Raw genomic sequence first — 24,843 nt, 5'->3', positions numbered from 1 at the left:
ATGTGGGTTCAGATGCTTCCAGCTACTGGCATTCCTGGATAAACCTCCAGGGTTTCCTGGGTAATTGAGAATTGCCACAGATTTGCATCTACCTTACACTGAGAGTGTCTTGTAACCTGCCACCCCAGGCAGCATTGAGGTTCTGGGGTACAGTTAAAGTAGTCAAAGTCTAGAATCTGAACATTCCTTTCCTTTCCTTTTTTTTTTTTTTTAACCTCCTTCCCCCTGCTCACTGGTGGCACTGTGTGTTTATCACAATGGCTCCATATCCAAGGGACTTAGAACATTTTTACTTGTAACCTAAATTATAGCTGTACAAACTTGGGCCTCAGCCCTTCAAGTTACAACTTCTAGGAAGACCTCTTCACCTAGGTAGGGCCCCACTGAAGTCAGTGGGGCTCTGCATGTTGTAACATGCAGGATTGGGGTCCCAGCCTACATCTTCAATAATAAAGATTTGCAGGTCAAACTAGACACCCTCCACCCCACCCCAGTGACCACAGTGAAGCCCCGCTGGCTTAGACTATAGGTATATGTCTGACTTGAATTTAGGGATCAATTCTGTTCATGCACAAAAAGTAGAGTGAGCTGGGTTCTGTTATCTTAACTGGGCTGCCATAGCAGAGATAACAGAAGTAAGAAGTAGCTACTTGTTTTGGTTTTTGTTTGTTTGTTTGTTTAATCAGGTATATGCATATGGAGCAGTTCTACTGAGTAAGAAGGTTCCTTTTTCACAGTCGCTTCTCAAATTGAAACCACATTTTTCATTCTGCCTTTTGATAATTTCTGACATGCCGGAGGGAGGGCGGGGCTGAGTAAAGCTACCTCTGAATTCCTTGGGGTTCAGATATGTATTTTACTTTTGAGGCTACATTGTTCTGTTCCTGTTCATTTCATGTGGTGGATTTCTCCCCCCCCCCCCCGCCCCCCACTCATTTTATATGTATGCAAAAGCTTAATTCCATCCAGATCAATGAAATCTTGTCATTTGGCAACAGATGTGATTATATGTTGGATCAGGGAGTTAACTGTTATTTCCTTCCACAACTGCCGAAGGATCATAAAACTCTCGTTCAAACTCTCATGATCTCATGTCTTGATTACTGCACTATCTTTTCTTCAGGCTTTGAAAACTGCAGTCGTGTCCCACTTGTATCCATACAGAATAATGCTGCCATGATCATTTTCTTAGCTTGTTACTTTGAGCGTGTCACCCCTCTTCCTCTTTCTTTGCATTTCTTCATTGGTTCTCCTTTCTGGGTCACCTTGAATGTAAGCTACCTATCTTCACTTTCAAGACCCTTCAGGGGCTATCCCCACCCTACCTGTCATCTATCATTCACTATTAAGATAGACTCCCACATCCAATGTGCCAGAGATGCCTGCTTCCATTGCCCACTTGCTAAATTTTCAACCACTTTCTCTCATGCTGCTCCTCATGCTTGGATGGAGCTCCCTATAAACACCCACAAAGCTACCATATCCTCCTGAATAGTCTCCTTGCCATGATGCCTACAAAAACCTTAGGGAGACAAGGTGGGTGAGGTAATATCTTTTCTTGGAACAACTTCTGTTGATGGGAGAGACAAGCTTTCAAGCCACACCGAGCTTTTCGTCCATTCGCTACATTGCATATAAAAACCTTAACAGTTTTTAACAGCTGGAGTGTTGAAACCGCAGTCTATGGTGCTGACCATTATCTCATTGCTTTTCCTTCCTATCGTTCTGGCTAGTTTCCTGTTGTCTTTTACTTCTAGACTCTGAGCTCCTTGGGGCAGGGACCATTGTTTTTGTTTTGTGTTTGTACAGCACCGAGCACAATGCTTCTAGGCTTTACAGCAATACAAATGATTAGAATTCATAATAATAGATCTGTAGGTCATGCTAACCCAGGAATCACTTTGTCAATTATAACAATTCAAAACCAAGTTAGTCATTAAAATGACTATGCATTTGCACAAAGGAGGAGGCTATTGGGATGTCTGAAGACAATGTTCCTATAGCTGTGAATGAGTGTTAACATTCTGCATTTTGTTATGGTTGGTGTTACAATATGGGAATCTGTAGCCATCTTTTGCCACCTTACAGATGATGTGCTTGATGCTGTTTGTACACCTAAGGAAAGGCTACAGCAGGCTTTAGCATGTGCAGAATGAAGATCTGGGATTTAGGAAGGTCATAGCAAAGGGAACTGCAGTCAGTAAAGACAAGAAGTGAAGGTAAGGGAGACGAATCCAGCATAGTAGAGCAAAGGTAGTGGGATAAGCAGGGATCTTGCAGAGGTGGTGATGAACAAATCTACAAACATGGGAGATCTGGTAGGAAAGACTTGAAGGTTACAGTGTCCTCACCAGTTTAGTTTGGTTTTCCTCCTGCAAATTTAGCTGTTGGTTTCAGTCACACGGGATGAGGATGAAGGCTGAATACATAGTAAATCCATTATGCTAAGCCGTCAGGAAATCTCTTGGCTGCAGGTATCCTTCCAGCTCCTTGCTCTTTGTTACCAAGCTGTCAGGCTCAGTGCCAATGATTAGCTCTGATTCTCTTTCTCACTGGAAACGTAACTATGGGATCTTGTGGCGTGGCTGTGAAAGCTGCCAGAGAGAGACTGCTACCTTCCTGCTACCAGATGACTGAAGTGAGGTCCTCCAGCTTTGGTTTAAAGAAGGTTTCCCTTCCCATCCCTGCTCATGGTGAGGTGGTTTGGCTCTCAATAACAGAGTGCAGTCCCTGCATTCAGGAAGGGCTAGTATGCCTCAGGTGAGGAAATTTAGACTGTTGACTGCTCAGGGTCCCTGTTGAGAGGCTGTATTTTTTTGCTGGGGGGCAGGGGAGAGGAATAAGCTTCACCAGTGGGGGAAAAAATCTCTTCTTGGTAAGCAGTTCTCTCCTTCAGAAATCAAGATTATGTCAAGGTCCATCTGCTTAACAGAACAAGGAACTGATAAATTGCTCCAGCCCTGGTGATTGAAAGTGGGCCAACTGTCTAGAGCAGGTGAATGACTCGATTGGCACAGCCTTTTGTGCAGAGCAGCAGGGAGATGGGTTACGCTCTTTTAATTATTCACTCTGTTTATATTGGCTTTGTGTTTAGAAAGCCCAAAGCGACAACACTACCTATCCTCCCCCAGCAAAACAAGCAGCACAGGAAACACCATAGAAAAGGCAACACCTGCAAGTCCTCTCTTGAAATTTGAAGAGACAGAGCTGCTCTAGTTGGCAACATTCTTCATAACAATAAGGGCTTTGACAGAGAACAGAAATACTCGGAACTGTATGCAAAGTCCACGAGTGTGCTAAAAGCAAAACCAAAGTACGTAGAACACCAGAGTTATGAACTGACCAGTCAACCACACAGCTCATTTGGAACTGGAAGTATGCAATCAGACAGCAGCAGAGACAACCAAAAAAAAACCCGCCAAATACAGTACATGTTAAACATAAACTACTATAAAATTAAGGGAAAACAGCATTTTCCTTCTGCATATTAAAGTTTCAAAGCTGTATTTAGTCAATGATCAGTTGTAAACTTTTGAAAGAGCAACCATAAAGTTTTGTTCAAAGTTACGAACATTTCAGTGTTACGAACAACCTCCATTCCCGAGGTGTTTGTAACTCTGAGGTTCTACTATACAAAGCTGCGACAATACAGCTATGTGTGGGGAACACATCACACATCTTGACCGGGGTATCCTCTGAGTAGACCTTCACTGAAGCCATGTTTAGGCTGCTGCAAGGACACTTCTCAGCCCTCCATAAAGTTTTCACCTTACTGAAAACTTTTGCTGTGATCTCAAGCAAACCAGAATTCGATCCAGTCAGTATGTGGGCAGGAGACATCCAAGGAAAATCCAGAAAGGTGCAGGAAGATAGATGACATTCTTCCCTTGGACTCATTACAGAGATCCAGCATGATACGGGCAGCTCCAGCAGCAGTGGAAGGATTTAAAATGGAAATTTGAGGAAATTGTGGTCATCCAAGGTGCATGGCTCTTTGTAGTGGTTTTAGTCCTAGTATCCTGGCCAAACTCTAATCTGGGTAGTTGAGTTCTGCCTCCATAAAATAATTTGATTTTTAATTCCTGTCTTTGATGGCTTGTTGCTATTTTCCACCCAAGAAGAGGCTGCATCTTAGTGTTGGCAAGTTGATCCCTTTCAATATAGCTGAAGTACTGTAAAGTGTGTTTTGGGACTCGCAAAACATGTAATGCAAGCTGCAATGCTGTGTGATATTGCCTTGTAACATCACTCTGCTTTCAGACAGTCTGCAACACATTTTTATATTTTTTTTTGTGTGATGTCTAAGGACAGAAACAATCACTATTCAAGCCCAAATGAAGAGTTTTGCTAATGAGAATTTCACTTTAAAATAATATTAAGGGCATACTTTTAATGTTCTCAACACAGCCAGTTTTATTATTTAATTTTGCCGGGACTTCTTTCTGCTTCTCCAAGGAAAAGAGTGAGGTGGCAAACCTTTTTGGTGACTTACTAACATTATTACTGTTCTGGTCATGCAGAAGTAAGCATTTCTGGTACTTTACCAATCTGAAAAGCCATCCGACTCACTGATTTAATGGTCAATAGGATTAAAATGACAGCAGCAGATTCTCCCTCTGGCTGCACAACACTGTAATGGTAATGGAGACACAGGATTCACGAGGCACACATGCTTGGAAGAAGAGCAAATATTTACTATGTCTTTATGGAGGCACATGCTGGTTTTTTTTCTTTCACTACTTTAGTCTGTCATTGGCTAATAAAAGGTACACTCACTTCACAGCATTTTGCAATATCCTGTGGGGAAAACCAGTTCGGCAAGGATTCCAGCTTTTCTTTCCCCTTCTTTCAACAAAGTGCCGCCGATCGCGGTTTTTCTTTTTTTCTTTTTTTCTTCTTTTGTTTTTCTCTTCGCTGCTTGGGGCAGCAAAAAAGCTGGAGCTGGCCCTGGCTGTGTATCTAGAAGCACGCATAGATATAGCGCAATCATTGAAGATATAGATGTAAAATCTGCAACACAAGCCATGTGCACAATCCAAATTTTCTATAGTGTAGGTCTAGTCTGTTGGCAGCTAGAGCTGCTCTAATGGGTGATTGTGTTGCATCAAAGCCCTGTGTGAACCAGTTCTCTGTCCTTTCTTAGTGAACTATTACAGAACCATGAATGAGGGTCTGGATGTTTTTAATTTAAACAAAACCTAATAGTAGCATGGACAGGGCATTACAGTTTGCTGAAGAAGTTAGTGGGTCCTAGGCAATCCCATAATGCACAGCATCATGTCAAGAACCAGTGCAAAGTGCCTACTTCCAAACCAGGTAGTAAAAGCAGGCTGTGTTGTGCACTCAGAAACACACAGGTGCAGCTATTCAAACACGTGGCTCTCCAAACATAAGTGCCTGTGACTCTGTGAATTGATTTTGTTTTCCAGACATGTATGACATGTACTTCTCAGTGTTGCCCTTACAGCCTTTACTTTGTGGTGAGGGAGGGACTTCCCCTAATTCAAGATGTGGCAGTTGAAAATCGTGGGATAGTACCCTGTAGCTATAGTTTGCCCAAGATTTCACACTGCAAAGTACATCTGAGCTGATTTGTAAAGTAGATAGTGTACTGTGTAGTGCACAGAGGATTGACTGTCTGAGGCCATGTCTACATCTAAAATTTTGCAGCGCTGGTTGTTACAGCTGTATTAGTACAGCTGTATAGGGCCAGCGCTGCAGAGTGGCCACACTTACAGCAACCAGCGCTGCAAGTGGTGTTAGATGTGGCCACACTGCAGCGCTGTTGGGCGGCTTCAAGGGGTTTTGGGGAAGGCGAGAGCAAACCGGGGAAGGAGACCAGCTTCGCCGCGGTTTGCTCTCGCGTTCCGCGAACCACCCTGCAAACCGCAGGGAAGGAGACCTGCTTGCTCGGGGGTTCGGCGAACGCGAGAGCAAACCGGGGAAGGAGACCAGCTTCGCCGCGGTTTGCTCTCGCGTTCCGCGAACCACCCTGCAAACCGCAGGGAAGGAGACCTGCTTGCTCGGGGGTTCGGCGAACGCGAGAGCAAACCGGGGAAGGAGACCAGCTTCGCCGCGGTTTGCTCTCGCGTTCCCCGAACAAGCAGGTCTCCTTCCCTGCGGTTTGCAGGGTGGTTCGCGGAACGCGAGAGCAAACCGCGGCGAAGCTGGTCTCCTTTCCCGGTTTGCTCTCGCCTTCCCGGAACTACCCAGCAAACCTCAGGGAAGGAGACCTGCTTGCTCGGGGTTCGCGGAACGCGAGAGCAAACCGCGGCGAAGCTGGTCTCCTTCCCCGGTTTGCTCTCGCCTTCCCGGAACCACCCAGCAAACCTCAGGGAAGGAGACCTGCTTGCTCGGGGTTCGGGGAACGCGAGAGCAAGCCGGGGAAGGAGACCAGCTTGATTACCAGAGGCTTCCTCAGGTATGCTGGGATACCTGCTTATTCCACGGAGGTCAAGAAAAGCGCTGGTAAGTGACTATACTTGATTACCAGCGCTGGATCACCAGCGCTGGATCCTCTACACCCGAGACAAAACGGGAGTACGGCCAGCGCTGCAAACAGGGAGTTGCAGCGCTGGTGGTGCCCTGCAGATGTGTACACCTCCTAAGTTGCAGCGCTGTAACTCCCTCACCAGCGCTGCAACTTTCTGATGTAGACAAGCCCTGAAGGTCTCCCCTCTTCTAAACACAGACTAAACCTTTATGGAAACTTACTCGGCCTCAAAATTGTGTGTATGTGTTAATAACATTACGTTAAATGTAACTTATGACACAAATAGGGAATTGAGTAGCTTTTGATGGTTGTTCTAGCAAAGCTTATGCTCCTTTGAGCTGCTTGCCGCTAGACTTAAACCTCCTAAATGGGAGAGTAGCAGACAAGACTTTCTTGGCTTAGTTACAATGTCTCTGCAGCTATTATACAACTATGGTACAGCCTCTCTGCCATGGTTTGGAAGTTTATACTCAACTGTAGAAGGAGGGGCTGGGGTGGAAGAAGGATTTAGTAGGACTAGAAAGAATAAAGAGCAGCTGAAAAGGTCAGATAAAGCTGGTATGTCTCAGCAAGAAGATAAAACTGCCCATTTGATTTTATTAATATCTGTCACTTCTATGTTTGTGGTGGCATTGACATTTTAGATTGCAAAAATTGCTTGTGGGGGTGAAGTGCCTTGTGCCTTGTGTGTTTTCCTGTTGCAGAGCACTCTTACGCTTCTTGCAGCAATGTCACTTCTGTGTTTTGCCTTCTGCAACATATTGTAGCTGTCACAGCACGTGTCCAAGTAACAATGGAAGTCTCTGTCTCAGTGGTGCACCCTCTCTTTCAGCACTGGCTCTGAGACTTTGCCACACTCCTAAGAATCTGACAGTGGACATACTGACTTACCAAGGCTTCCCCCTGAATTGCAGGATGTCTCATTAGAGCTGTTGATACAAAGAGAAGTGTCAGATTGGGAAAGGATGATGAGATGAGCAAAAGCCAGCCCGACTGAGGCCTGGTCCACACTACAGCTTTAAATCGATTTAAACAGCGTTAAATCGATTTAACGCTGTACCCGTCCACACTACAAGGCACTTAAAATCGATTTTAAGGGGTCTTAAAATCGATTTCTGTACTCCTGCTCAACGAGAGGAGTAACCCTAAAATCGATATTACTATATCGATTTAGGGTTAGTGTGGACGGAAATCGAAGTTATTCGTCCCATTCTTTTACTGAGCTACCCAGAGTGCACCACTCCGGAAATCGATGGTAGCCTGGGACCATGGACGCACACCACCGAAGTAATGTGCCTTAGTGTGGACGCGTAAAATCGATTTTATAAAACCTGTTTTATAAAATCAATTTTATTAATTTTGATTTTACTCTGTAGTGTGGACGTGGCCTGACTTTAGTGGAGGATTGGTGTGTGTGTGTGCGTGTAAGCCAATCTGGTGCTACTGTAATGGCAGGACAGCCAGTTGCTATGGGGAAGATCAGACCAGGAACTATGAGTTGTTAACGGTGCTCATAGTAAATTGGGGGCCTCAAGTAGCCATTTGCTTTTCTTGTGCTTCTGGCTGGCACTAACAAGAGTTGGTACAGTGGAATCTGGTTAGCTTGGGTCTTCCTAGCTGGAGAAGCAGGAGGATTATATAGCTCCCAAAAGGATGTCTTTGCTTTATACACGTATGAAGTCAGGCCCTTGCCACAAGGAATGTACAGTCTAACCAGACAACCCAGAGTCAAAGGGTGGAAGGAAGGGGCACAACATAAAGCGACTGAGCAGAGGCTTGCATTGTATTTTGTTTCATATTTTTATATTTACTATTTTTCTGACGTTATCTCACTGTTTCTTGAAACTCCTCTTCCTCTCTCAGCAAAGAGACTAGTCCATGTGGACTGTGCTTACCTATTTAAGCAGTCTTTCTCCTGTAATCCTCTCTGCAAAACTAGTTGAGAGACAACACACCTGGGAGGAGAGTTGAGGAAGAAGTACCCTAGATAATTGGGTGTGAAATGTCTGAAGGCCTTGGAATTGTTGGGATGGAGGCTGGTGCTCTGGTTGCTACTGCCTGCAGTAGCAGTCACTAGTACCATTGACTCCTCTCTGTAAAAGCAGGTGAGGGCTCCATTAGTAGGTCTTCCTGGGTTTAGTGAGGGACAGATGCTCTTCCCTTATCAAATGGTTGGTAATGGGTCTACTTCTTCCAAGTACTCTGTTGCCTTATCTTTTGTTAGGAAGAATGTGTGGAAGCAACACACCCATCTCCATAAGCTTCTCAGGGCTTGTCTACATCAGAAAGTTGCAGCGCTGGTGAGGGAGTTACAGCGCTGCAACTTAGGAGGTGTACACATCTGCAGGGCACCACCAGCGCTGCAACTCCCTGTTTGCAGCGCTGGCCGTACTCCCGTTTTGTCTCGGGTGTAGAGGATCCAGCGCTGGTGATCCAGCGCTGGTAATCAAGTATAGACACTTACCAGCGCTTTTCTTGACCTCCGTGGAATAAGCAGGTATCCCAGCATACCTGAGGAAGCCTCCGGTAATCAAGCTGGTCTCCTTCCCCGGCTTGCTCTCGCGTTCCCCGAACCCCGAGCAAGCAGGTCTCCGTCCCTGCGGTTTGCAGGGTGGTTCCGGGAACGCGAGAGCAAACCGGGGAAGGAGACCAGCTTCGCCGCGGTTTGCTCTCGCGTTCCCCGAACCACCCTGCAAACCGGAGGGAAGGAGACCTGCTTGCTCGGCGGTTCGGGGAACGCGAGAGCAAAGCGGGGAAGGAGACCAGCTTCGCCGCGGTTTGCTCTCGCGTTCCCCGAACAAGCAGGTCTCCTTCCCTGCGGTTTGCACGGTGGTTCGCGGAATGCGAGAGCAAACCGCGGCGAAGCTGGTCTCCTTTCCCGGTTTGCTCTCGCGTTCCCCGAACCCGAGCAAGCAGGTCTCCTTCCCTGCGGTTTGCAGGGTGGTTGGGGGGACGCGAGAGCAAACCGGGGAAGGAGACCAGCTTCGCCGCGGTTTGCTCTCGCGTTCCGCGAACCACCCTGCAAACCGCAGGGAAGACCTGCTTGCTCGGCGGTTCGGGGAACGCGAGAGCAAAGCGGGGAAGGAGACCAGCTTCGCCGCGGTTTGCTCTCGCGTTCCCCGAACAAGCAGGTCTCCTTCCCTGCGGTTTGCAGGGTGGTTCGCGGAACGCGAGAGCAAACCGCGGCGAAGCTGGTCTCCTTCCCCGGTTTGCTCTCGCGTTCCCCGAACCCGAGCAAGCAGGTCTCCTTCCCTCCGGTTTGCAGGGTGGTTCGCGGAACGCGAGAGCAACCGCGGCGAAGCTGGTCTCCTTTCCCGGTTTGCTCTCGCGTTCCCCGAACCCCCGAGCAAGCAGGTCTCCTTCCCTCCGGTTTGCAGGGTGGTTCGCGGAACGCGAGAGCAACCGCGGCGAAGCTGGTCTCCTTTCCCGGTTTGCTCTCGCGTTCCCCGAAACCCCTTGAAGCCGCCCAACAGCGCTGCAGTGTGGCCACATCTAACACCACTTGCAGCGCTGGTTGCTGTAAGTGTGGCCACTCTGCAGCGCTGGCCCTATACAGCTGTACTAATACAGCTGTAACAACCAGCGCTGCAAAATTTTAGATGTAGACATGGCCTCAATCTAGTCACCTGGAGCTATAGACTGTATCTTGACAGTCAATCACAGGCTGTTGCATTATCCTCATGACATGACTCAGAGTTTCATTTTTAGCCTCTATGGAAATCCTGACAGGAGTCTGCCCACGTCTATTCTACTTCCAGCATATAGCTGCTGTAGGCTGGTTTACCCCTTGCCTCTCAGGAGAACATGCTTCTTCTTCTACAGCATGTGAGTAGCAATTAAGTCTATACCAAAGCAATAAATATCTAATTAAGTGGGTTGAGATATGGTTAGTTGGGTTCCAAAGAAACTTACTAAGAAAATGAATAGAGTAATGACTGTCTGCTACCAAGAGGGAGACCCGAATTCATTTTCTGTTTACTTCACAAGTGAAATGGCTCAGCTGGTGGACACTTACTCTGCTCCAATTTTGTAGTGAGGACAATATTTGCTCTCCAAAGAAGAACAGCAGATCCAGAACAGTAGGAGTGTTAATATTCTTTACTTTTTTATTGTTTATCTTATTATCGGACTAGTTACATTGCAATAGCATTCAAAGGGCCTCAGTTGAGATGGGGACCCTAGTGTTTAAACAGCACATAGCACGTGTGGGAGGAGACAATCCCTGTCCCAAAGGCCTTACAATTAAGGCGCAAAAAGAGAGGGTAACAAACCATAGAAATGAAAGGGCGTGGCGGGAGGCTGAGTGTAATGGTGATAAAAATCACACATTTATATGAGCTAGCTAAGTGTAGAACGTAATGGTTCTGAATCACTTAGGGATTCTAATGAACACACATTGGCTATTGCCGACTGCCCTTCAATCTAGCCACCCTTAGTTGGCTCATAACTCGTAGGTATCACAGAAGTGGGCCTTGAGGAGGGAATTGAAGAGTTGTGGTGTTCAAGGCTGAAATTAAGATTATAATATAGGTTAAGGTCTTTGGGTCCAGGAGCATGGCTGTGTTTAGGATATTTTTGGCCAAGTGCCATCCATACATATGTATATGGCTGTGTAAATAATACAGGGGCACCATTGTGGATTTGTGTGGAGGAAGCCCAACTGGCAGTACCTTTTTGTGCCACTACTATATCCAGTTTAGCAAAATTTTCTTTTAATCCTTTGAGATTGACAATGTATTTCTTGTTTCCCTTTACCTCCAGCTCCTTGTCCCAAAGTGAAGTGAAACAATGTCCTGGCTCTTGCCTTTGTAGACATCTAGGAAATACACATCTGTCGCTTTAGAGGAGTAATTTTAGCCAGTGAGTAACTAAATGGGGATTCCAAGACGTCTCAGGTTCCATACTCCAAGAATTATTAATGTCGTGCAGAATTGCCAGCTGCCTCACGCCACCTCAAAAAACACAGGTGTTTTGTTTTTTTTGTTTTGATCTGGCTGGTCCCAGGGCTGGGCTTGCACGGGAAATGAGGTTGGCTGCTTTCAACAGCCTTTTCCTCTTTCAAAAGCCTTTTTCCCTCCTGACAGGAAGTACAGCTGTTGTAACGGCTGCCAACTGCTCATGGCTACAGTTAGCTGTGTGGGGGGGCTGTTTTCTTAACCAAAAAAATTGGAGGGTGCGTGTGAGAGAGAGAGAGAGATTCTCTATGAAGCGAAGTCAGTAAAAATGGCTTGAGCCAAGGTTGCTAAAATTTCCAGGACCCCATCATCTTATCACATTCTCTCGCCCCTGGGCCTCTCATCTGCCAATCACACATCTTTCTAATCCTCTACTTCAAGAGTACAGGGTACTTTAGCTACATATGTTGTGTAGGGTAATGTAATTGTAAAGCTGCTTTCTATGTACTGAATGTTTTCAATAAAGTGCACCCCACAATTTGCGAGGATGCTTCCTGTGAGTCACATCAAGATGGCTGCTGTTTGTGAGAGAGTTCAGTGAGACTGCGTTTATTATTCATCAGCCTGCCCTTTGTAAAATGGCCCTGCGCATCCTCAGACAAGGAGGGTGGAGTAATATTGTTTACTGAACAAACTTCATTTGGTGAGAGAGACAAGCTTTCGAGCTACACCAAATTGTTCTTTAGACCTGAAGTCTGTGTAGCTCAAAAGCATCTCTCTCTCTCTCTCTCTCTCTCTCTCATATATCAACAGAGGTTGGTCCGATAAAAGATATTACCTCATCCACCTTGACTCTCTCATATCCTGGGACCAACCAAGCTACAGCCACGTGTCAAACAGTGCATCTGCCTACAGAGCTCCCAACTGTTGGTACATCAGTGCACTGTGGGGCTGCATGGCAACTTGTGAACTTTTGTAGGACCTGAAGGGTGTGCTGGGAAACTGCTCTGGACATCCCAGTACCCTTGGGAATTGTCACTACTTTCTGTATATTAAACGAGCATGGAGCTCAACCAGGAGGAGCTGAGCTGTCAGCTGTTTGCTTTGCAAGATGATTTCTGACTAAATTTCCAGGCTTTGCAGAGTTAATTGGTGTCAGAGGCAGGGCTGCCCAGAGGATTCAGGGGGCCTGAGGCAGAGCAATTTTGGGGGCCCTTCCATAAAAAAAAATTGCAATACTATAGAGTACTATATTCTTGTGGAGGCCTGGGGCAAATTGCCCCACTTGTCCCCGTCCCCTCTGGACGGCCCTGATCAGAGAGTCTCTGATATTGGTGAGTGTGATTATAGGAGAGACCTAGATGTGTCAGAACTGGGGTTCTTGCATATGATTCATTCTCAAGAAAGGCTTGCAATAGCATTGAAGTGAGGTCAGGTGCCTTCCAACCTCAGAGATGCAGTTATTATCCATGTGATGTGTCATTCCGTATTCTTTATGAAAAATATGCTTATGATATGAATGACATAACTTAGATATACTTTGGGTGATGCCCTTTAATGATGCGACGACTCACCCCTGCGGCGCCTCCTGTCGGTCATCCTGGGAATTAGCTCTTCGACCCAGGAGTGCCCTCTGCAGGCCGGTGTCTCGTCTTGCCGCTGGCCCCTGTGTCCCTCCCGAACCCAGGTGCCTCTTCTGCCAGGGTTCTGCCGTCTGCAGTACCCCATGGTCTCTCTGGGTCTCCCTTCCCTAGGGAACCTCCTTGTCCCACCTCGCCTCAGTCTTTGGCTACTGCCAGTCACCATCTAAGCCCCGCTCACTGGGGCAACTGCAGTATAAGCCACTCATCAGTGACAATGGGAGTTTGGATTTGCTGCCTCTGCCTACCCTTAGGCTGCCCCGTTGCAATCCCAGTACCTTTTCGGTCCTTAACAAGGCCTGCAGCCTGGGGGTTGTCTGGCCTTTCCCCAGCCCTGCTCCACTTTAGGTGCTTGGTTCAGCTTCCCAGCAGCCAGGCCCTTCTCCCTCTAGAGACAAGAGAGAGACTCTCTGCTCCTGGCCCACTGCCCCTCTTACAAGGGCCAGCTGGGCCCTAATTGGGATGTGGCCAGTGCCGGCGCAACCCATTAGGTGACCTAGGCGGTCGCTTAGGGTGCTAACATTTGGGGGGGGCGGGCGGCCACCGTGGCGGCCGGACCTTCTGCCGCCTCTGTCAGGGGCGGCGTTTTGGGGATGGGACCTTCCGCTGCCAGGGGCGGCAAAAAAGCGGGTGGTGCTCCTGGGCATGGCCCCAGCTGAGGCTGCTTCCCCAGTCAGCCTTTCCCCAGCTACAGCCCTCTCCAGGGCTGTGTTTAACCCCTCCAGGCAGGAGTGAGGTGACTGCCCCGCTACATGCGCCCTGCTTACACTTCAGGTACACTGATGAAAAAGCCAGACAGTGCTGATGGCCCATCAGCAAGAGCCAATGGACTGTAAAAGAGCTTAGTCTTCCTGTGAACCTGTGCGTCAGCTTGTGAAGAATGGGAACAGGGGCCTTAGAGGCATGTAACCAACGTCCTCAGATACTGGAAGACATCTTGAATTCTGTACTTTTTTCCACAAGAAGTTGAGGGTCCAACTAGGAAACAAAGGACTCCCGCCTATGCAATCCTGTTTAAGGGTGGGGAGTGAGTTAATCAAGGTTGTCAGTTCTCTCCTGCTACCTCACCCAAGATGACTGCTGGAAACAACTAAGACTGAACTGGGGGAAAGAACTGGACCCAGGCTGGAAGGGCATCTGGCCTCTGAAGAAGATTATTAGAACCATATTTAGGGTGAGAACTTACATGTAACCAGTTTCTTTAGTGTATTAAGCTTAGTCTGCGTGCTCTGTTTTATTTTCCTAGTAACCTGCCTTGTTCTGTCTGCTACCTCCTTAACTACTTAAAATACACCTGTTATAGTTAATAAATTTATTTCTGGTTTACAATATAATCCAGTTTATGGAATTTCTAACTGCAGGGGAGGGAGGGGAAAGAAGTGTGCACACCTCTTCCCACATTTCAGAATATATCTTTGGGTGTGTACTCCAAGTGAGGTGGGCATCTGAGTGCTGGAGCAAGTCCCTTAAACTGAGTCTTCCCAGAGCTGATCTGCAGCTGGATGTGGCCCTGTCTGTGTGTATGCTAGAGGAGGTTTTTGGGAGCCTGGCTCAGCAAGACAGGTTAAAGGGGGCCTATGCTGGCAGAACAGATAAACTCAGTGGCATCTCAGCACATCAGGTGGCTTCCCAAAGGGTCCAACCCATCACAGTGGCATAGTTGAGCAGGATAGTGTGCACGGCTTATTGCCCTGAAACACTGGTGGTGGCTAGAGTACAGACAGTGTAGTTACTGGTTGGTTATTTTCTGTTTGCTTATTTCGGGCAAGAGAAGTAGAGACAGAAAAGTAGGAAAATGAGTGAAAGTGAAGCTATGAGGAAGTTGGAGCTCTACAGGTTGCAGGTAGAGGAAAATGGAAAAAATACACCAGAGACAGATAGAATTAAAACTGATGGAAATTGATGAGCAGAAGGCTGCACATCAGAGGGCCCTGGGACTGAGCCAGCTTGAGGCTGACAGGGAAAGGGAAGCTCAGAAGCATGAACTGGCTGTAATGAAGTGGAGGAGACAGAACCCCCACCAGGGGGCCCCACCTCTCCAAAAATCCATAAGGGGGAGCAGTTGTGCCCACCATATAGTGAGTCTGGTGACACTGTTGAATATTTCATCGCCTTTGAGAGATTGTGTATGCTCCATGCAATTTCTGAGGATCAAAAGATGACCAGTTTGATTGCAAAATTGACTGGGAGAGCTCTGGACATACTCAATAAGATGTCCTTGGGTGATTCTTCCAATTATGGTAAATTTAAGGATTTGGTTTTAAAACGGTTTCAGATTACACCTGAAATTTATAGAGTAAAATTAGGAGCCTTAAGAGGGGGGCTGGATTAAGTAATGTGGTTTATGTGAACCAAATGAGAGATCTACTGGGTAAGTGGGTGAGAGGAAAAGATATTACAAGCTTTGAAGGAATGTGTGATTTGGTTGCTCAGGAATAGTTCCTGAATATGTCTAGTGATGATGTAAAACAGTGTTTATGGGATAAAAAGGTGGAAATAGTTGATGCACTTGCTTATGCTGATAAATTTGAGCAATCCCAACCACCTAGTAGGAATGAATCACAGGCAGAGGGGTTAAAGTTTGGTGGGAAGCAAAGTCCCTGTTTTACCCCTGGGAAGAAAGAGGGTGGATGAGAGGCTCGACACTCACCTTCCCAAGTTCACTCCTGCAGTCCTTGTTCCAAATCTCCTGTGAAAGCAGAAGAGCCCAGAAGGTGCTATCATTGTAATTCCACTAAGCACCTGAGGAATAAATGCCCTATGCTGAGTGGGAACAGGCAGCAGATAACTCAGGGAAATGCTGCTACCCAGAGCACAGTGACACCTCAGGTAGTTGCCACTTATCACACAGGATTTGTAAAGGTTGCCACTGCACAGCCAGGCAGTAAGCACATGAAGGCTGTCGGAGTAAATGGCAGAGAATTCCCTTCATGGAGAGATACTAGTGCAGAAATCTCTGTGGTCAGGAGAGATGGCAGAGCTTTTGTTAGTAGGGGTGGGGGGCACAAAATCCTTGTGCCTTTGGTTAAAGTGCATATGGAAGCTGGGGATTTGCAAGCTGAGTTAACTGCAGCTGCAGTTTTTCATCATGCAACATAAATTCTTTTGGGTGATGACTTTTTTTCAATGTGGCTAGGGCTATACAGGGGTCTGTCAGCAGCGAAGAGAAATCTTGTGCTGAAGCCCCAGTGGGAAGGAGCAAAGCTACAGAGAAAATGGGAGAGAGTCTCTTTAATTCCTCTCCAGGATTGCAAAGCCATTTGCCACAAGGGGTGGGGGTGAGTAGAACCAGCTCCTGTCCGATGGCTGTTCCCTCAGGGGAGGGGAATGTTTTGCCTGATGGTAGGGAGACTGTCAAGGTTGCTGGCTGCCAAGATGTTGCAGTTAAGCAAGGGATAAATCCCGTTCTAGGATGCATAGGGAAATGTGTCCTGGAGGAAGCTTTAGAGGGGGAAAGTGATATCTGAGAAACTGCTGGGGGGAGGGGAGGGGGGAGGATTCCGGGGCTCTGTAACTGGAGGCCAACCCCATTCAAAGAAGGAGGAGGATATAGGGCTTGACAGTGAAGGGTCTGTCATGGCTAGTAGCTGTGAGCCCAGAGCTGGACAGGAGACAGATTGCCCTCCCAGGGAGCGCAGGGGTGTGTGCCGTGGCAGGGGGCCCAAAGAAAGAAGTTAAGAAGGAAAGTGGGGGAGTAAAGGAGTGTCTCCCCATTCATTACAAGGAAGGGTTTTGCCCAGGAGAAATTTGCTAGATCTGCGTCTGTAACCCCAGGCACCTCACCCGTGGCTCAGGTTTTAAGGGGGAACTGTGTATGGCCGCTTCCCTCCGGGAGGTCAGATATAATTCCTTTTGGGAATAACGAGAGGGGTGACCCCAGTCCAGGTCCCACTTCGGCAAAATGTTTTTCCTACTGTACTTGTGAAAACTAACTCTGTCTCTTTAAGGCAGGGGGGTTTTCTTACAAGCATTTTGGTGTCTGTGAACATGCTAATAATCCACCTGATGAAGGGGCAGAGACAGCCACTTCCCGGGCAGGTAAACCCCTCCCCGCAGCTAAGCATCAAACACTGGTTTGGAGGTGAACAGCCCAAAGGAATCTCAGGAGAGGGGGTGGAGTCTTTGCATGGGCTTAACTCTGGAGAGGAAATGCAAGGAGGGGGAGGGCCAGTAACATACAAGGTCTCCTTACACCCTTTCCTTGCCAAAACCCCAAAGACATTCCCTAGGTAAGAATTTTTACTGAGGGGTGAGAAATACCATAAGTGCTGAACAAACTGATCTGTTTAGACAGAAGGCATAGTATGATAATCATACTAATCAAGGGGGATGGATAGCTCAGTGGTTTGAACATTGGGCTACTAAAGCCAGGATTGTGAGTTCAATCCTTGAGAGGGTCATTTAGGCATCTGGGGTAAAAATCTGTTTGGGGATCTATCCTACTTTGAGCAGGGGGTTGGACTAGATGACCTCCTGAGGTCCCTTCCAATCCTGCCATTCTATGAATACTTGGAAGCACCTCTCTGTCATGATTTGCTGGTAACTTTCTCTCTTACTACACACACTGTGGGTTACAACAAATAATTTGATACTGGTGGTAAATACCTTAAAAATGTGTAACATGCATGATTTTTGGAAAAATCTTCGGTACAGACTGGGAGTGGTAACAAGAAAGTTCTATGAGCATACTGCTTCTCAGCTAGTACCTGTAAACAAGCTTAGAGTTTGGCACAACAGAGAAAGCATAACCAATCTAGACTGCTGTGTGGAAGGGGAAACTGAGGCACACCACCTCCTAGCATTGGTGGTTAAATGCCAAGACACCTACACTTTAAAGGACACTGACATCTGCATTATGTGCACAATGCTGCACACCACAATGTTTTCTGGCAATCTGGGAACAGAAACCCAGAACTTTGCAAAAAAACCTATGAATGACGTTACAGTGTTTGGTAACACTTGGAGGTTGTATAACCAAAGCCAAAAAAGGAATTTTAGGCACACTGCCTCCACATTGGTCAGTGACCAACCCTCTGGCAGTAATCTCAGAGGGGAGGTGTAACATATCATTCCATGTTCTTTATGAAAATATGCTTATGATATGAATATAACATAACTGAGATATACTTCATGCAAGATGGCTCATGTGAGATATCATTGGAAAGGTTAAGATTCACTGAATATGATTATCCTATTTGGATGCATGTATCATTTCTGTATCTGAAATTAGGAATATTGACTATATCTATATTTCAACTATGTTACTTTGGGTGACACCCCCGCTAACACTTCAGGTACAACAATGAAAAAGCCCCCAGTGCTGATGGCCCATAAACAAGAGCCAATGGACTGTAAAAGAGCTTAGTCTTCGTGTGAATGTGTATGTCAGCCTGTGAAGAATGGCTACAGAGGCAAGTGGCCACGTCACCAGATACTGGAACCCATCTTGAATTCTGTACTTTTCCAGGAGAAGCTAGAGGTGGGAGGTTCAAACTAGGAAACAAAGGACTTCTGCCATATGCAAATCCTATTTAAGGGTGGGGAGTGAGGTAATCCATGTCTTCAGTTCTCCCCTGCTACTCCACCCAAGATCCTTTTATTCAGCTAGTTAGCACACTGCCACACTTTGAACTTGAGGTATTTATTATTTTAATTTCTAAGTGAACAATAGGCAGGCCACATTTCTGGCCTTGCATATATGACGCTTCCCCTTAGCAACCTACCAACTGATAAGGAAGAGATATCCAGGCAATCTATATTACCATGTGTTCAAAATGCTAATCTTAATTTAGGTCTTTCTCATGACTGACCAAACAGTCATGATCACAGATTGCAGGATGACCGAGACAAATTTCACCACAACTGCTGATGAAATCTTTTCTGTGGTTATGCTCGCCCCTTTGAGAAATCCTATGTTCTGACCACCTGGGATTATTTAAGACCCGGAGCATTTCCCAAGAGTATGTGGGTGTTAGTGGCCAGGCACAACTGGAATTCGGATATATGTGCTCTGGGAGCCTAAATTCCTTCTGTTGCATAGAATTGCTAGTTTATAGAACGGAGACTGTATTCTATCTTAGGTGTGTCTGCATTGGCTCCCAGACAATGGTCCATGGACAATCAGCAGACCACAGAACACTTTCTGGTGTCTTATCATCAGGTGCTTGAATTTTCTTTTCCAGGTACTATATTACATTACAGGCAGCAAATACCACAATTATTTGGAAAGCATTTATTCTTCCACATAAGCAGCTGCAGCTGCCGTAGGGATGTTAAATGACCGTGAATGTGAGGCGAGGTGGCTTGTGTTACTATGAAGCAGAGAGGAGGCAGGCCACAAGACCATCCCTTTTAAGATGTTGCTCTCACACTTTGAGAGGCTCTGCTCTGTGTAGTCTCCATAAGTGTGCAGGCTGTAGTGCTTCCTAATGCTTTATTGATGAAGGAAAAAGGTGGGTAAAAGAATGGTTCTCTGGTTCAAACACCTGCCTTGGAATAGGTAGACCTGGATTATTTTCCTTTGACATATTGTGACATACTGAGTCACCTGCAGCTAAGAGAAGTAAATGGGAGCTGTGAATGCCTAACGCTTCTGAAAATCAGATTCACGTGTCTCAAGCTGAGCACCCAAAATTAGGGGGCTTTCAGGAGAACTTGACATCCTGGAGCCCTAGACTGAGTAGTTGTTTCTACAAAATTCTTATTAGTATTGTACTCATACGTGGAAGGGCTTTGCAGGCCCTTTGTGTCTTCAGGTACTGGCTCTAAGTGCAGGGTCAATGCATCAAATGTTGTTCAGTCTAATTGTGGCTTGAAGTTAACCCCCTGTATCCTAGCATCAGTTCTTTGGTTCTCTGTATTTCCTTTCTGAACTGTAATATAGCCATTGGGAAGATTGCCAACTACTCTTTTCTTTTCTTCTCTTTGCTTCTGTTTCTAGACATTCACAGCATGGTGTAACTCTCACCTCCGCAAGGCCGGCACGCAGATTGACAACATAGAGGAAGATTTCAGGGATGGTCTTAAACTCATGCTACTTCTGGAAGTCATTTCAGGTGAGAGGGGTTTTGTGTGGGTTTAAGTATCATTAATGTTGCTCACCCAATACGAAATATATGTAGGATAGCATGGGCAGTGATGGTGGAAGCTTTGTATGTGCCTGTTCTTGATCTGCAGTGTACTGAGAGTGAAGCTCGGGTTTCATGGCCTCTCTGCCCATTATCCAGTGCTTTTGCTCTTCTCTCTCCACCCCTTCCTGTCAGCAAGGAATTGGGTTGAATTCGCTGAATTGTTTTTGTAAAAACAAAAATACCCAGCTAGGGTGACCAGATGTCCCAATTTTTCACATTTGCTGCCTGGTCACCTTACCCCTAGCCCTCCAAGAAATAAGTTGCAAAAAAAAAATCAAAATGTTATGATACTGTTCAAAACAAAATATTTTATTTGGCCCGAAACTAACTTGTGTGTGGTATATACAATTTTATATAAAACTGTGGGTTTTATGCTTAGGCTTTCTTTTGATGGCTCCTTCAGCAGACTTTCCATGTCAACAATAAGGGTCCTCTGTTTGACTTGCTCCCTTCCCCACCTCTTATATTTACGAATAGAGATGCCTCAGCAGGGACACGCAAGCCCTGACTCCCCATCTAGAGTGTCAGTTTTTGTGCTCTGCAGAAATTGAGGCCACAACAAACCTCAAGTTCCTATCTTTTCCTCAGGCTGCTAGTTTTAGAGGGTTCCGAGTTCAAAATGCTACTGACTTGGAAGTTAGGAATAGCAGTTCCACAGCACATACTCTTTTGTAAGAAAGTAGCTGACTGAGTCATCTGCTTATTTCAATTATTTACCTTTTTAGTGAATCCTTGTTCACATGCAGGGGAGGAGGGGAGGTAGATGTTAACCAGTGCAGGTATTCAAGTTGTAGATTGCTGAGGCTGAAGGGAAGGTGAGGAGATTGAAAGATGGAGGGAGAATGTGTTAGTTTAACTTAAAAGTAACCAACTTGTAGCTATCACCACCGCTGTTTTACATCCTTGTCTCCCATCAATCATCTGACCTTGTCCATTTAGGGCAGGGATAGTCAATAGGTGGACTGCGGACCGAATCCAGATGGCCAGACCTTTATGAACAGACCCCAACATCTTTTTATTTACTTATTCTTATCATCATTATTGTTAATAGGTTTTTTATTATTATTATTATTATTATTTTCTCTGGAGTCTGGACCTTGACTGTACCTTAACCAGGAAATTTGGACTTTGGCAAAAAATAATTGACTATCCCTGGTTTAGGGCAAGGACTATGGGTTCCCATATATGCTGGAACCTATTCTGAGCACTGTGGCATTCTAAATACTGTGTGATCCAGTGTATGGCAGCGTGTTTGAGTGATGTGATGCACCAGTCTGCCTCTTAATGACATGTCTACACTGCAGCAGGGTGCTAGTGTGCTCGGAGTAGCACGGGTGGAAGCTCAGGCTAGCTGCGCAGGTACATACCCAGAGGTCAGGCAGCTAGTGGAAGCCACCACCTGTGCTCCCCCCAGCTAGCAGAGCTAGCCCGTCTGTGTCTACCCATGCTGGGAAGCATGCTCCCAACTGCACTATAGACTTACCTTAAATGCAGCTGGGTGTGGCACATGCTGCATGTGCTTCAAGCACTCAGCTCTAGAGGTTCAGGCCCTTGACAGTTCCCATAAACATCCTTACTTTTTGAGTAAGGGGAGGATTAAATAAATATAAATTATAAGTAAATTAATGGAGATATACCTATCCCCTAGAACTGGAAGCGACCTTGAAAGGTCATTGAGTCCAGCCCACTGCCTTCACTAGCAGGACCAAGTACTGATTTTGCCCCAGATCCCTAAGTGGCCCCCTCAAGGTTTGAATTCACAACCCTGGGTTTAGCAGGCCAATGCTCAAACCACTGAGCTATCCCTCCCCCCTCTACTAGGACTGCCAGATACCAAAAGGCATGATTGCTAAGGCACAGTTACAACAAGACACTAACCCAGCTCCTAGGGGCAATCCAGTACAGGGATATAAAGGGTAGGGTCTCAGTGTTGAGGTGAATCCCAGCCACTGTCTTGCATGTAGGCTGATGCCCTGCATATTCCTGCTGCAGTTACTCCTAGTCCCCTGCCAACCGGGTGTGTCTGCCTGGCTCACAGCCTTCCGGTCTCAGCATCCAGGCTACTGCCTCTGCCTGCTGTCCCTCTTCTTTTACAGCCCTGGCTCTCTCCAGAGCCGCCTCAAACCTCTAGCGTGTCCTTCCTCTTCCTGTCCTCGGGATAGTGGAGCTCTCTACTGGCTAGATTTTGAACTGGGTAACAGTGCCCTCCACGGACTAGATCCCTTCCTTTGAGCCCAGCAGGAGTGGGAAGAAGATGCCCCAGTAATGGGACAGCAGGCTCAGTACAATAATAATGGGCCATGTCAGCTCTGCTGAGATCTATGAGCAGATCTGTGCCTCTCCATGTGGTGGTGAGAACTAGGGTGACCAGATAGCAAGTGGGAGGGGTAATACACATCTATATCAGGACTTTCTTTATAAAATCTGGATGTCTGGTCACCCTTATCGGAATTGGCTGTGGGATGGGGTAGAATCCCTGGTAGCACAGCTGCCAGAGAGCAAGAGGGGGGGTGCTGTGGTGAGATAGAGTTTCTGTGCAAATTGCCCTAGCCTTACACAGATCCACCAAATTGCAGTGCAGAGGGGGCAGGCAGGTATGGTTCCCTCTCCAAACAGGGTGATATGGGAAGATTTTCACAAGGAAAGTCCCTTCCTTTTGCTTTTACATTAAGAGGTGATGATCTGGCCCTATCACAAGGTTTGCCCTGAAAAACAGCTTTCCCACCATGCATATATTTCCTACCTCATGCGTTCCCTTCACCAGCAAGCCCCTTGCTTGCCATGCACCTTTTAAATAGGATGCTGTCAGGCCAAACAAACTGGACTTAAAATTTAATACCTGTAAAAGAGCTCTCTCTCTCGCTCTCTCCGCTCCCCCTCCTTTACAAAGCAGCTGACCAATAGCGTTTTTTATTAAACAAATTCCACTGTAAGCAGCTTTTAAGCCAACAGTTCCTTGCATTTTTTGGAAGACTTGGCTTGTGCATGAGAACCAGAAAGCAGAAGTGAGGAGATTATTTTAATTGTCTGAGGGTAGTACAGAACAGTAAAGCAGCAATGCAAACAGTAGAAAGCCGAGGTGGGGTGGGAGGGGAAGGGGAGAACCCAAAACACTTCTCACATGGTTTAGTTCTAATAGCCTATGAGGGAACTTTTTTTTACAGGGACATTGTCATTTGACACTTTGCTCTGAAATCTAATTTGTTACAAATGTATATTCTAGTCTAATGGAAAGGTCCTCAGTTCTTCAATTTTTTTTCCACTGCAAAGTTATTTTTAAACAAGTATCCTGCTGTAATGTCTGAAACACTGAGAACCTCATGCTGGAACTGATTGAAGCCAGCTTGGTTTTTGTTTTGCAATGACTTTCATTATGCAAGCTTGGAGAAATGCAAAAAGAAAGCAGCACAGAGTGTCATGTCCTTTTAGACCAGTGGCTCTCAACCTTTCTAGATTACAGTACCTTTTTCTTGATTTGTCTTGTGTACCCCAGGTTTCACCTCACTTAAAAACTACTTAAACAATCAGACATAAAAATACAGAAGTGTCACAGCACAATAGTACCAAAAAAATGCTTACCTTCTCATTTTTACCATATAATTATAAAATAAATCAATTGAAATATAAATATTGTACTTGCATTTCAGTGCATAGTATATAGAGCAGTATAAACAAGTCGTTGTCTGTATGAAATTTTAGTTTGTACTCATTTTGCTAGTGCTTTTTATGTAGCCTGTTGTAAAACTAGGCAAATATCTAGATGAGTTGGCGTACCTCTGGGGGTACATGTACCCCTGGTTGAGAACCACTGCTGTAGACTATTAAAAGTGAGATAACTTTTTAAAATCTAAGCTGGCGGTAGTGATTTAGGTAAAGAAACTTGTTTACGCCATAGGGTTAAGATGAGTGTCTCTCTTCTTGATTGTCAGGTAAAAAGAAACAGGCCTGCAATAAATAATAGAAACAATTATAATAATTGGGAATAAAATAATTTTTTCTCTCTGGGGGAGGGAGGGAATGCCCATTGAAGTAATCTGCTGCTTTTCCCCCTTCACTTTTCCAAACCTGTGTTAAAGAAACAACTGTGGCAAGGCACCTTCTCAGTCTCCCCAGTCTCTGCTGCTTTTAGCCCTGGTGAGACAGGCTCGGGTAATGCAGTCCCCCTTGTGACACAAGGGAAGTTTGCTCCCCATATCTCCACTAGTCCTGGCTAACGAATTCTTACCCCCTTGTGGGAGAAAGTACTGCCTCTCCTCCTGGAGTGTCTCGCTGTTTTTCTGCTCCTGCACTCCTGGCAGCAGGGCTTCTTCTCTCTCTACTCTCCCCCCCCTTCCTTCCATAGGGAAGGGTTTAAAAAGGTCTCAGGCAGCCCCAAGTTGGAATCAGCTGGTCCCAATTAACCTCAGGTAGCTCCCCCCTCAGCTGATTCTAATTTGCTACCTTGGTAACCCTTCACAGCTGAACCTGATTGACCTGTGGTTGCCTCTCAGTTGATAAGGAGGAGGGCCTTTTAACCTTCTGGTACTGATTCCTACCCCTCCCTTGCAGCTGTCTGTCCTGAGTTTATCACATTAACCCCCCCCTCAACACTACAGGGTTGGGCTACTTGGGTCGGCAAACAATGTACCCTTGAAAGGCCATCCGCATTGCCATGCTTTATTCTGGACCTATGTTGCACTCTGAAG

General features: G+C 46.2%; 1 protein-coding gene across 5 annotated transcripts in view; it reads left to right on the top strand.

The window, feature by feature from the left end:
• The window catches only part of ACTN1 (actinin alpha 1), a 143,306-nt gene that overhangs the window by 45,648 nt on the left and 72,815 nt on the right, over positions 1-24,843 (top strand). For all 5 annotated transcript variants that reach the window (XM_050953476.1, XM_050953475.1, XM_050953473.1 and 2 more), the window contains exon 2: positions 19,969-20,083. In XM_050953476.1, the coding sequence (XP_050809433.1) occupies positions 19,969-20,083 (115 nt within the window). The remainder of the gene's footprint in view (positions 1-19,968; positions 20,084-24,843) is intronic.

Source organism: Gopherus flavomarginatus, chromosome 5, assembly GCF_025201925.1.
Source record: "Gopherus flavomarginatus isolate rGopFla2 chromosome 5, rGopFla2.mat.asm, whole genome shotgun sequence".
NCBI lineage: Eukaryota > Metazoa > Chordata > Testudines > Testudinidae > Gopherus > Gopherus flavomarginatus.
Note: the sequence above shows the minus strand (reverse complement) of the source record. Positions and strands in the feature narration are given on the sequence as shown.